Source organism: Carassius auratus, chromosome 26 (assembly GCF_003368295.1).
Source record: "Carassius auratus strain Wakin chromosome 26, ASM336829v1, whole genome shotgun sequence".
In the NCBI taxonomy this organism is placed as follows: domain Eukaryota; kingdom Metazoa; phylum Chordata; class Actinopteri; order Cypriniformes; family Cyprinidae; genus Carassius; species Carassius auratus.
Genome location: NC_039268.1, coordinates 14,343,064 through 14,357,142, shown reverse-complemented (window position 1 = coordinate 14,357,142; position 14,079 = coordinate 14,343,064). Strand labels below are relative to the sequence as shown.

The following is a 14,079-nucleotide window of genomic DNA, read 5'->3' as shown; positions in this document are numbered from 1 at the left end:
GAGTTCCGCTCTCGTCTACGTCATTAGATCCACAATCGGAAAAAAAAATAATAATTCGGCACAGAAATTCTCAGTCATTCTTCTAAATTATATTTTAGAACATTGGCCATGTTTAGCATGAAAATTCATCTCTTTAACACTGTGAACAACTCTGAATACATTAACGCCCCCCCCCCCCCCCCCCCCCTTTAATATGCTACTGTGTCAAAGACGCGAAGCACTTTCAGGAAACAAGCAGGAGATCCACAATGTATTTACATGTACTACAGTCTAATATGACTGAGAATCCCCTTCTCTCTGATTCCCAGCAACATCTTCAGAAGCTTAATTTCTGCTTCATGATCATATATGAATAAAACAAACATGCACGTAACAAACTAACAAAATATAACAAGGTTTATACATAAATATAACCAATCATTCAATTCCTTTGGTGCCTGTCTTTGTACAGTATGTGTGAGTAATATTACTGGCATCATACGTCATATCGCCATCTGCAGGTGGGATGTCTTCTCCCACTCAGACACACAGGTCAATTTATTCACCATATGAGTACTCAATGACAACAAAAAATGTAGTTTTTATTTTGTATTAAATTCGAATCGTATTATAATAATTTGAGTTGCTTATTTTATTTAGATTTTTCAGCCACTATTTTTATTCATTTGTTTATTTATTTTGTTTCAAAGGAATATTAAACCTCAAAATCTGAAAATCTACTCACCCTTGGGTCATGAACAAGATGAGTTTTTTTTTTTCTTCATGGGAACAGATTTGGAGAAATTTTGCATTACTACACTTGCTCACCAATGGATCCTCTGCAGTGAATGGGTGCCGTCAGAATGAGAGTCCAAACAGCTGATATACATCACAATCACAATAATCCACACAGCCCCAGTTTATCAGTTAAAGTGAAAAGCTGACTAAAATACCAGTCCATAATCCATAATATTTCTTTCTTCAGTGAAAAATTCATTGAAATATACAGATCATGCACAATCTAAAAGAGGCCAAAACAGCTCTGAACGAATATGTGGGTGGATTTTGATGTGAGAGCAACAGGGGATGGACATTTGGTGAGCAATTGATGTAATGCCTCATTTCTCCAAATCTGTTGAGAAGAAACAAATTCATCTACATCTTGGATGGCCTGAGGGTGAGTTCAGCACATTTTCATTTTTCAGTGACTTATTTCTTTATTATTCCTTTATTATTTCATTATTTCAGTTAGCAAACATATTTTAATCACTGGATTATGTGTTTAAAGAGTGTTGCTGAATCTCTGAATTTCTTGGGGCCTTATTAGGGGTCCGTGAGAATCTAGTAAGTGTGGTAACTTATGGGAATCTTATAAATAATTGAACTTTTCAAGAAGTAGCATAAATCTACAGTCAATAATCCTTTTGCCTCAAATCGCATACTGAAAACCATCTGATTTTAGCCAGAAGCATATATTCCTTCCTCACTGATGGCTGTAAATATTTTCCTCTTTCACTAGACTGATCGATTGCAGCCTCTCTAGTCATGTTGTGAGAATCCTTCAAGGAGCATAGGGCATGATTAATCCTGTGTGCATCCAACACACCACTTTCTAGCTGCAGAAATGCACTTGAGTCTACATTCACCTCTTTTTTACACAGAAAATGTGAACTATTTCCAATTTAGATGATTGCTTAAAGTAGTGCTTCCAGCTGTAAAATTCACAGAAATGTAATGTGACATGCTAGCTCAGAAAAACAGGCATAAATATATATTTTAAGAAGAGAGATTTACAACATGATTGAGGAAATGTTGAAAATGTGTTCTTTTATTGTATACACTGATGGACTTAAAATTCTGCATGTTCTTAGAAATTTATTTTAGTACACGTACTGTACAATTGTTCAGTTTTTAAATTCAGTTTGACCTGAACTATTTCATGATTAGTTTTATGAAAATGAATTCGTTTTATGAAAACCTTTTTTTGTTTTCCCCCAAATTATTTACATTTGGAGATGGTTTTCACATAAGTTCTCCTTTCTTGTAGGGGTGCATGATAAACATCTGGTTATCAGTTCCAATATTTATCATGCACCCCTACTTCCTTTATGCACTTTAGTTAAAATTTGACTTTTTTTATTTTGTGACACAATGTGTGTGTCATAGGTGAGGCTAATGTTGGTGCTGATGACGCTTTTGATGAGAAAGGGTGTCATTGTGACATGTCAGCAGAGGACCTGCCGCCCGCACTGAAGACCGTCATCAGAGCAGTGAGGTAAGAGCAGCGATATTTCACTTCACTTCACAATGCTGAAGTATTTCAGAACTCCAAAACATTATAAATGAAGGTCAGCACTTGATGAGCTCTCAGTGCTAATTGACATAAAATCATTAAAGGGTTCGACACAAAACCTTTTTTTTTTTTGTGGCACATACAATACAAATGGCCGAGCCAGTGTTGCTTTGTTGGACTGTTGTTTGTACAGTATGTCACAAAACAAGTTGAACAAACTCAAGGTTATCTACAGTAATTGCTTTTAGTTTTAAACCCAAACAAATATAACCTGGCTGAGAATACCACAGTGTTCTTTATAATTTCATCAGGGTTTGGTCCTAAATTTGTGATTAGTCCACAAGTGTGTGCACACGGAAGGGTTTTGAAGCAAACATCACTGGCTCACCAATGGATTCTCTGCAGTAAATTGGGTGCCGCCAGAATGAAAGCCCAAACAGCTGATCACACTAATACAGAAATCATCAACAAAAATGTAGTTCATCAGTTTAGTAAAGTAAAAAGCTGCATGCTTCTAAGAAACAAATTCAAGAAAATGTTTTCAACTTTAAACTGTTGCTTCCATGGTCCATAATGCATAATAACCCATCCTCCAGTGAAAAAGTCAATTCTCTGTTGTCCTCTAACATCAAAATCCACCCAAATATTTATTTATAACTTTTTTTGGCTTGTAAAATGTGCTTGATCTATGCATATTTCTCTGCAGGAGGTGTTATTATGGATAATGGATGGAGGCACCAGTTATAACAGCAAGTTAAAACATAGTAACGGTGGATTTGTTTCTTACAAACCTGCAGCTTTTTGCTTTACAAGACGTCAGTTGATGGACTAGAGTCATGTGGATTGTTTGTGGATTATTGTGATGTTTTTTTATCAAATGTTTGCACCCATTCACTGCAGAGGATCCATCGGTGAGTAACTGATTCTATTCCCGTCAAGAAACAAACTCAACTACTCCTGGGTAAATTTTGGGCACACGCTTTAATTTTTTGACTGAACTATTCCTTTAAATTTTGTCACTTCAGATTTTGCCACTAATTCTTACAAAACTGAACAACATAACTCGAAATTGCCTCAAACCTACTTTGTGGTACAGGCCTCAAGCAAAGAGTGCAAAGTTTGACGGCACAACAGATCTGCAGTGTTTACAATTCTTTGAGAAATCAAACTATAAAAGGTTTACTTAACCTCTATAGCCTAGCATAAACACACAAAAATATGCTCAATTGTCTTTAATGAAAATGGCACTGTCTGCTTGTCAGTCTTATTTAATTATACTCGCAGCCACTGAGAGCATGAGATGAATCAGTGTCTCATTATCTAATTTCACTATCACGATAGAATACTGTTCACACTTCACACACATCAACTACGCTCTTCATTTTGTTTTGTCTAGCATGTGTGGGTCAGTGAAAAGCTCAGTGCTAGATTGACAGTATGTGCTCATCTTTTCCAGCCTCTCACTTGCGCTTTGATTATGAGGAATGAAAAATGAACTCAGTCTTCTTTAGGCTGTCCTGCTTCACTGAATATTCCCGGCTGTAGGTGAAACGCTGTGGTAACCCTGTAGCTTTCAGCTGGGGTTCGGTTGGACTGTCGTCTGTGTGACCCCAAGCTCAGACTTTCTCAGGGTGTTGGATTTGTCTGTGTTGTTGTTTGATCACCTTTTAGAAACATTGCTGTGGTTGTTCTCAGTCACCCTAAATGTAAACTGCTAATAATTTGATTTGTAATATATTGGGTCATGGTTTGTTTGTTTTGTTTTGTTGTTCCATTAATCTAGTCGAAAAAGCATAATTTAGTTCTGTGTCCTTTATATTGTAATTTATACTGTATTTTGCTCAAAAGAACAAGACACATTCGCATTTTAGATATTAGTGCATACATATTTGTTTTGGGCTTCATACGACTTCAAAGGAAGAATAACATTAGCATATGGTTTTGTAGGATCATGAAATTCCATGTGGCGAAGAAGAAGTTTAAGGAAACTCTGCGACCATATGATGTAAAGGATGTAATAGAGCAATATTCAGCCGGTCATCTGGACATGCTCTGCCGAATTAAAAGTCTGCAAACCAGGTAGGACAACCCAACAATTGTCCAAACATGTTTTTTTTTTCTTCTTTTTTTTTTTTGAAAATTAAATTGTCAAAAGTGACAGTAAATACATTTCTAATGGTAGAAAGATTTCCATTTCTATTCATTCAAGAATCCTGGAAAAAATAAATAAGTGTGATGGTTTACACAAAATGTCTTCTGAAAATTTAGCAGCAGTATTTTACAGTATCACTGTTTATTCTGTATTTAAGCAAATAAGCCTTGGTGAGCAGAAGGGACTTCTTACCAAACCCAAAGAAATCTTTGATTTATAGCATACACACATGTAGACTTCAGTACATGAAACTTTTGATGAACTGAAACAACTGGACTGTAAGAAACCAAATTGCTGTTAATGACCTCAAATAACAAATGTCCACTAGTGTGGCGAATGGTGAGTGGCTTATCCTTATTTACAAAACATATTATCATTTGTTCTTAAAGGTGCTGTATGTGGGATTGACACTGAGTGATTAAACTAGGTATTGCAGTCCAAATGCAAAATATTTGAGAAGGTTTTTTCACCCAGCCCCTCCTCCTCAGACTTTGGGCACACAAGTGCACATGACAATGAATGAAATGAAATATGCTGTGTTTTCCGCCAAACTGACAACCCAGGGTGCCGAAATACAATTAGGTAAGCTTTCAGTGGGCGGATTCACAAAACAAAGACAGACTTTCCCGACCGGAACGCACATTTTCAGGGAGAATAACTAACTGTAGCACTGTTTTTCAGATAAACATGTTAACATGTTTCTTAAATATCTGCAAACATATTATGGTATTTCTATGCTTTAGTAAAGTCAAAAACTTACATAAAGTACAGAGCTACTTTACAGCTGAATCGCATCTTGCAATATCAACTCAACTGATTTTGAACTTAACTGCCTCGAGTTGAATAACAACATTGCTTCCTATTCTCAAACTACCTATACTTGATCGATTAACACTCTTGAGCTAAATAATGACATCAGTTGTCTTTTACAACTGATTTACAGCAGATCCACAAGTACAGCAGGTATTTTTGCCGCTTAAAAAGATCAGAAAAGGAAGGGTTTGAACTTGCATCGCACCACCAACATGTGCACAAAATAAAGCATGTTTGTGTACTAATCACTAGGCATTCACTCTTTGCATATAAATTACAGCTAACAGCACAATAGGAACAAAAGTCATTCCTGATACAGCCAATCAAAACACATTGCAGCATACTCACTTATAAATAAACTTATACCTTACACCAATAACACATAATAACACATAACAATCAATGCTCATATATTTAAAAAGAGCAGCAGCAAGCATTTCTAAACATGCAGCCCAATCAACAGAGGTTAATAATGGCACAGTCAATCAAGGATTCGATACATCAAGTACATCCATCTTGTGTAACATCTGTCTGTGTTGCATAATATGTGAATTAAAACATTTACTCAACAATGACATTTAAAGATAATTAGCCACCGCATTCGTGACCTCTACAGTATATCATATCCGCACTGGTATGTTGCCTTCACATTAATCTCATCATGTCACATCTGTTCTGATGCCCCTGAGGCCGTGCTTCTCCTTGGTCATATATGGGTCACTGGGTGGTGGTCAAACCCTGGGGTTCTGCCAGACAATGTGATGTGGCATATTTGAGAAGCTGTGTATCATTATTGCAGTATAATATGAAATTTACAGGACATTTTTGATTCAAAAATTCCTTTGAATATGTCTACTGCCTTGCTACATATGGGGAAAATGTCAAATACGTAGAATATCTAATTACTCGGTGTTCACAATCAGTTAGAATATTCTGAAAACACTGATGCAAACGCTGAGATTCTGAAGTATTTACTAAATGAACATTACATTATTTCATAAAACCTTGGGAAATGATATGTAGTCTAATATAAAAAGTAAAAAAATAAGCAGACCGTTGTATGCCAAGTACCCTTTTCAAGACATTTTTCTCTTTATAACCATGGCAGGTCTTCTTGTCACTTTAAATATGTTTCTATTTTATCACTGAAGCCTATGGAGTCAAATGACCAAGGTTTATAATGAAGCAAGACCAGTGCCACCATGTGACCAAAACAGAACATCACAGTTCCTGACTCACTTCATCGTCTAAATCAGGGGTGTCAACTGTTCCTGGAGGGCCAGAGCCCTGCAGACTTTTGATCCAACCCTGCTCCAACAACCATAGCATGTAGATTTCAAATAAGACTGAAGGACTTGATTAGTTGGATCAGGTGTGTTTAATTAGGGTTGAATCTAAACTCTGCACGGCTCTGGCCCTCCAGGAATTGAGTTTGACACCCCTAGTCTAAATGAACAACAAATTAATCTAAAGTCTATATAATTTTTAATTCATCAAATGTCGATGTACAAGAAAAATATAAATCTTGAATCTGGTTTGCTAGTAGTAACGATTTCAAAAGTGTTTTTCGTTTTCGTATTTGTATTTCTTTAAACAGATTTCAATCCAGTCTTTTTGCTAACATCTGTCTCTCACTTTTAGGGTGGATCAGATTCTTGGTAGGGGCCAGATGCCTATGGATAAGAAGGTCAGAGAAAAGCTGTTATCTGACTCAGACATTCTGGAAGACGTGAGCATGCTGGGAAGGGTGTGTAAGGTAGAAAGACAGGTGAGTTTAGAGACACTCAGTTAAACAGCGATTTTACTTACTCACATGTCCCACACAGTATGACACACTGAATCAATTAATCTCATATTTCATTGAATCTATGAATACTGCACTGGTTTTTAGGTGTTTATTTCTTCAACTATGGCCAGTTTTAGAGTTGTGGACTTCTAGAAAATAAAGTCTTTTAAAACACACTTTTCTTACTCTCGCTAGTTTATGGACCAGCTATAACATTCTTTTTTTCTTTTTTTTTTTTAGTTTTGTAAATGGCCAGCAGTGTTGTTTCTATTTCTAAAGATGAATTGTGTTTAATAACATTATGGGGTGAAACTGATGGTGATGGATTTGTTTAACATTATTGAAATAAAATTGGCCAATGATAAGGCTGTTTTCATAGCTTGTATCCTAAATACAAAATAATATATTAAATTTTTACATTTTCTTTTTACAAGGGAAATTACTCTAATATTCTGTTCAGAAATTATATTTACCTTGAGATTGTTGTTTTTCTAATGTCATTGTCTCATGGTTCAAAGTTTCTTAACTATCATATTAAATATAATAATAAAGCAGTGGCCCTTAGCAAATTCTAATCTTAAAAAATTTTAATGCAAAGAAAAAAAACACACACACACACACACACAAGATCAAGATATTAATTTTCCCTGTAACTGTTTTTAATGTAGAACCACTGTATTGAACATGACACATGTATTTCAACAAACAGTATGTCTATGTTTCGTCTCTATAGGTGCAGTCTATTGAAACTAAGCTGGACTCCTTGCTGGACATCTACCGTCAGGTTCTGCAGAAGGGTTCTTCCTCTGCCCTCACTCTCTCCCCTCTTCCTCCTTTTGGGTTGGAGGAGACTTTAGACTATCCGAGCACCATCCTAAGTAAAGATCTCTCTTGCTCCTCCCAGGTCAGCCAGTCCATCTGTGGTAATCACCCCAGAGCACTCCAACTAATATTAGCCCCCAATGAACTCAACCACAACCAGAACAACTCCACAGCATCATCTCCCGGGCTCCATCCAGCCTCTGCCTCACCTTTTAACCCATCAACCTTTCAGGTTCCTTCAACCCCATCCATGGAGTGTCCATCAGCACAAGGGAGTCCTTCTCAAATCCTCAGCGCCAACAGTTTTCACTCTTCTGTAGGCCACTTTCCATGTGTCAGTCAACCACCTCCTCCTCTTTCATCCCCGACCTCTTCAAAGCTTCAACTTTCTTCTGTTCCTCCACAAGCAGGTCATGTTCGCAGCATGGGACCCTCTAGGTCGGACCCTACCGACTACTCCAAATCCTGCTTCAGAGGAGTCGGGATGGACTTTGGGCTTAACTCTAGTATTAGCTGCAAGCTTCAGCAAAAAAGCAGACCCAGTGCTAAAGAGGACAGTTCTTGGAGGAGACATACAAGCATGGATGCAGAGATGGACCCTCTTGTTCCAGTCTCTCCTCTTGCCCCAATTCAAGGCCAATGCAGTAGAGGCAGAGGACTAGGGAAATCCCTCTCTGTTCAGGACTTCATGGAGCCTGTTCTGGAAGGTCTCAGTGTGGACACGCATTCTAGTCAGGCGAGTTTCTCCACCAGCGTTAGCAGCAGCCAGGAGTCTTCAGCTGGGGGCATTGAGATGGGAGTAGGGGCCTGGGGAGAAGCTGATCTCTTCATCAGCGATAGAGACCTTGAGCTCTCAACTAAGACACATACTCAAGGGTTCAACTTTCTTTCCCAGACCCCCAATGATGCATCCTTCTCCTCCGAGCTGCTTAGGACAAGTAATACGGGTGGTGCTAGTCACAACCTAGAAAGTGGACATACTCCCGATACAGGCAGCAGTGAGACTATGAACATGCCACATGTTCGACTAAAATAACTACATTACTAATGTATTACAAACTCTTAGAAACCATCTCTGATGGAATGAAACTTTGATACGAGAGTTATTTTGGATTGTTTTGTATTTTTATGAGGCCAAGGCTAATTTAGATCTTTTTTTATACGTGTTCTATTATTTTGGTTTATTTGAAAGAAATTATATTGGCCACTGTACATGACATATCATTGCATGCATTGTTCTTTTTTTAAAATGTACTGTAACATTTAAAAAAAAAAATCTAATAGAATGTGGTAGATTAATAATCAAACTCCTGAAATGATCAAAATCAGATATGGCATAAACTATCCATTGGACTGCATGAACACTGCATGTCTCCAGTCTCATTAAAGAATGGCTCATCAACCCAATATTCAAAATATGACAAAAATAGAATGAGGTGTCAGAACATAAGACATAAGTAGAAATATGTCACACTTTCTGAATTGATTTTATTGTATTAAAAGGTTGTTTACTTTTCTTATGTAAAAACAAAAAAAGTGCCAGACATGTTGTAGGAAACTGATGCTGCTAAAAATTGTACAGTTTTGATAAAGCATATTAAATGATGAGAAGAGCACCTCATAGTTTCCTTTCTACATCAGTTGCTATTTTTTTATTATTATTTGTCTTTCTTTTTTTTTAGCTCTGATCACAACGCAAACACAATTCACACAGTCCACCTTAAAATCTAGTTTGTTTTGTAAATATACATCATTATACAATATACATTATAAATAATTATTGTATAATGATATTTACAAAAAAAATTGTTTGCATGTGCACCAGTAGTGAACATTGGTGTCAGAGCTCTCAAATGTCTGATTAAAATACAAAAGCACCATCAAAGATGTCTGTGAAAATGTCTTCTTGTTATTTCTTTGTCCAGTAATTTAGAAGCAGGCATCTGAGTTCAAATGTATTTTGATGTTGGTTATGAACCGAAATACATTAGATAATGGAGAATCATATTCCCCTTAAGGTACATGAGTGCAAGTGCAAACAAGATGGCTCATGCTTGTTCAGAGCGCTGTCAGGTTAGACAGTAAAGTGCGCTAGCTACTTTAGCTTCATGCAAACAGAAAAAGACACTGAACTTCAATTTTAAAGCCATGTCACAACACATCAAACTAACTTAAGAGACTAAGATAAAATCTCATAGCTTTCGGACAAGCTGGAGCAGTTAGCTTCTATTGCAAGCCAGGTTACACAAGCAATGTTAGCAAGAGGGTTTCGATATTGCACACAAGCTACAGGATAAACAAAGCTTACTCCACACTCCCACCAGAGGCAGATCTGCTTAAAGTGCTTCGAATAATTTAACAATAGAACAAATACCACAACGAAGACAGATAATTCAAACAGAACATATGATTAAAAATAAATATACTTATCACTACTGTAATCTTTGTCAAGCAGGCATAAGTTTTACTTTTCCTTCTTCTGCTTTTGCGATGCATTGTGATAATTAACCAAGCTTTGTTTATGAAGTTGAGAAGAGGAGGGATGGTGTGGCTGACCCGAGTGTTCGCAGCCCAGCACAACATTCATTTGTTCTTCTGGGCCTTTTGGGCAGATTTAGTGACCTTCCCAGAGGTCGGGGTTTTCTTCTCAACCCCCTTGATGACGCCCACTGCTACGGTTTGACGCATGTCGCGCACTGCAAAGCGACCTGGGAAATGAAGATCATCCGAAAAAAATAAACGTATTATTAAAAACAAATGTAGTTATTATAAATAAGGGTCAACCATGGTTTTCTTGTGGAATTGGGCTACTTTATCACTGTTGCCGCAGGTTGTTTTTCATGTCCACGGCTTAAAGCGACCCTGAAAATGTGATATTTTCAGAATTTTTAGTGGAACACCACCAAAAAACTTGTATTTTACCCCCCCTTGAAATGCGATTGTGCTTGTTTTGCGTAACAATTGGGTGGGTTTTGTTGTGGAAACCTGGCAGGTTCAGAAACAGAGATTGTGGAGAAAGAGAGACCAGGAAACTCCCTGGCATAATATTGATTTTGAGTCCATTATTAAATATAGATTTACGACCATATTATTAAATTTATATACACCTTAATGTATTTTTACGTACATATACAGTGTATACTTTCACATAACATTTTAAGGTGAAGTTACTGTTATCAGTGTCCAGTTAATTTTCATGGGTGAAATTCAGTACTTTCCATTCAATCCTTGTGTTCAGATTTTGAGAAAACTATAGTGGGAAATCTTTCGCCATCGTGTTTTGGACAATTGGAAACTTCACTTGAGGGCGAAAGATTTCCCCCTATAGAATATGACCAGATGGATTCATATTGATATGACTAAATTTCTTCCATGAATATTCACTGTTTTAGACCTATTACATTTTTTGAGTCTGTTCCTGTTTGTCCCTCTCTTCTCTCTTATCACTTAGTGTTTTACCTCAAACTCTGCAGACAAATACATAAAAAGTCCACTCCACTGAAACATGGTGAAATATTCTTGTAAAAAGAACTTGAAAAATTAAGGCATGTTTACAGCGGGAGTGAATTTGGTAATAAATTCAGGCATGTTATAATAAAGATTCCAGAGGAATCCATAACTTTAAATCCAAATTAAGATATGACCCTTACCAAGAGGAGGATACTCAGAGAAGCTCTCCACACACATGGGTTTGCCTGGTATCATATCTACAATAGCAGCATCCCCAGACTTCAGGCACTTGGGATTGTCTTCCAGCTTCTTTCCAGAGCGAAGGTCAATCATTTCCTTCAACTCGGCAAATTTACAAGCAATGTGAGCAGTGTGGCAGTCCAACACGAGGGCATAACCAGTGCTGATCTGACCTGGGTGGTTCAGAATGATCACCTGACCAGAACAGAAAGCGGATCAGTGAATAGTTTGTAATGTCAAAATCGGACATTTTAAACGAAATCTTATTTGTTACACTGTAAAAAGTGGTAATTCTTTTATTAAAGAGTTATTCTACCTGATTTAATACACAGAAATGAGTTTCGTTGGTCTAAAATAATGTATATAGTTTGATCCAATGATAAATAATTTTGACTAAATTTTGAATAAAACCAGTTATTTTACATGTTTAACATTTTTTTTCAGTGTAGACCCTAACAGGCATATATCTACAGTAGATAATAAATCGTGATAAATCGTTTTCTAACACTATAAAACAGCACACTAAGACCTTTACCTGTGCGGTGAAACTCGCTGCCTCCTGTGGAGGATCATTCTTGCTGTCACCTGCAACATTCCCACGTCGGATATCTTTGACTGAGACATTCTTCACATTAAAGCCCACATTATCACCCGGAAGAGCTTCAGATAGGGCCTCATGATGCATCTCCACAGATTTCACCTCAGTGGTCACATTCACAGGGGCAAATGTCACAACTAGGCCAGGTTTCAGAATGCCTGTTTCAACCCGTCCCACAGGCACAGTACCAATTCCTAAATAGCAACAAAAAGAGCACAATGCTAAAAGAGTGACATGTTACTAAATATATAACTTAGATATATATATAAGACCCTTTCAGTTTGGATGTCTTCTTACCTCCAATCTTGTAAACGTCCTGCAGTGGGAGGCGAAGGGGTTTGTCAGTGGGGCGGGTTGGAGGCTGAATGGCATCCAGAGCCTCCAACAGAGTCGTCCCAGAGACACTCCCATCCTTACGAGTGATCTTCCAGCCCTTGAACCAGGTCATCTACAGAGAAAACATCTGATCATAGCCAATACATGTAACCGTTTGGAATGGTTTGGATGGTGGGAACCTGTTAGGATTTAATTTTTAATTTAAATTTAGCAGACGCTTTTATCCAAAACGACTTACAGTGCATTCAGGCTGTCAATGTTTACCTATCATGTGTTCCCAGGGAATCGAAACCCCCAACCTTGCGATTAATCCAGAGATTGCAACGAATGCCACTGTATCGGGGTTGTAGCCGATTTTCTTGATGTAAGTGCTGACTTCCTTCACAATCTCCTCATAGCGCTTCTGGCTGTAATGGGTTCTGTAGAATCCATCTTGTTGACACCCACGATCAGCTGTTTGACACCCAGAGTGTATGCCAGCAAAGCGTGCTCTCGTGTTTGGCCATTCTTTGAGATGCCAGCCTCAAATTCTCCAACGCCAGCTGCCACAATCAACACAGCACAGTCTGCCTGTATCAAAAGAAATTAAATGTTTAAGATTAGGGAAACACTTTAATGAGTAAAGGGCTACTTTCTTATTGCTGTTGTTATGTGATTACATACAAACCTGTGAGGTCCAGTGATCATGTTCTTAATAAAGTCTCTGTGTCCTGGAGCATCAATGATGGTGACATAGTACTTGCTGGTCTCAAACTTCCACAGGGAGATATCGATGGTGATGCCTCGCTCTCTCTCAGCTTTTAGCTTGTCAAGGACCCAAGCGTACTTAAAAGAGCCTTTTCCCATCTATGAAGGGTAAAGAACATACATCTGTTTAGAGAAAAGTCTTCAACTGAATTTCGTAAACAAATGTTCTCTGTCACAAAAGATGCAACGGTTATTTTCAGGCCACCAATTTGACTGGCCAAGCAGTGTTCCAACAATGTTGATATTTAGTGTTTCAGCACAGTCTTGTCATTGTATGTCACAGTCTTCAGCTGGTGTGCCCAGGAAAGCCACCAGATGGCACTGTGGTTTTCTGTGAGCACATGGCTTGAGTTGTGATTGTGTGTCTAAATTAAGTGCAAGATTATTCTGAGTCTTTTTTACTAAGTGCAAATCTACTGTAGCTCCACCCTCCATCGACACATAAGGTTAAATATGAAACATGTGAATAACGGCTTCAATGGTGTAGGCAGTAATGTTTTGGGCACGGAAAACTAGCTTGTAACGCGATTGATTGGGTTAGAGTCCAGATTTTGCCGAGCTAGTTCTTCTCACTTTTCCCATCACATGTCACATTAGAATTTATTTTCAATAAAAATGAACAAAATGTTCTAAAAGTGGAAGTAAAGTGCCTAACGAGTGTTTAATAATGATACAACTATTTATAAATGTAATAAATATAATCATTTACAATCTGTTATTATTGCATCCTGTTAATGTACAACAATACTGAGGTGCAAATGTATCTGCCAGTATAAAGCATAACTACTGTAGCATCTAATTATTCTTTACACTTAGCCTGTTTTACATGGTAAATAGAATATATCACAATTTTCACTGTACAT

The 14,079-nt window shown here is 37.5% G+C and overlaps 2 protein-coding genes across 3 annotated transcripts in view; one reads left to right on the top strand and one right to left on the bottom strand.

Annotated features, from left to right (window-relative positions):
• Positions 1-9,552, top strand: part of kcnq5b (potassium voltage-gated channel, KQT-like subfamily, member 5b) — a 94,002-nt gene extending 84,450 nt beyond the window's left edge. For both annotated transcript variants that reach the window (XM_026204373.1, XM_026204372.1), the window contains 4 exons: positions 2,146-2,254; positions 4,220-4,351; positions 6,879-7,005; positions 7,757-9,552. In XM_026204373.1, coding sequence (XP_026060158.1) covers positions 2,146-2,254; positions 4,220-4,351; positions 6,879-7,005; positions 7,757-8,881 — 1,493 coding nt within the window. In that variant the 3' untranslated portion in view covers positions 8,882-9,552. The remainder of the gene's footprint in view (positions 1-2,145; positions 2,255-4,219; positions 4,352-6,878; positions 7,006-7,756) is intronic.
• Positions 9,553-9,717: 165 nt separating this feature from the next.
• On the bottom strand, positions 9,718-13,403 carry eef1a1b (eukaryotic translation elongation factor 1 alpha 1b). The gene is made up of 6 exons (XM_026204374.1): positions 13,137-13,403; positions 12,734-13,039; positions 12,431-12,648; positions 12,071-12,327; positions 11,496-11,730; positions 9,718-10,553 (listed from the first exon to the last, which is right to left on the bottom strand). Exons 3-6 carry the CDS (start codon positions 12,579-12,581, stop codon positions 10,429-10,431), a joined length of 768 nt encoding a protein of 255 aa, XP_026060159.1. The 5' UTR covers positions 12,582-12,648; positions 12,734-13,039; positions 13,137-13,403; the 3' UTR covers positions 9,718-10,428.
• Between the last annotated feature and the right edge of the window lie 676 nt (positions 13,404-14,079).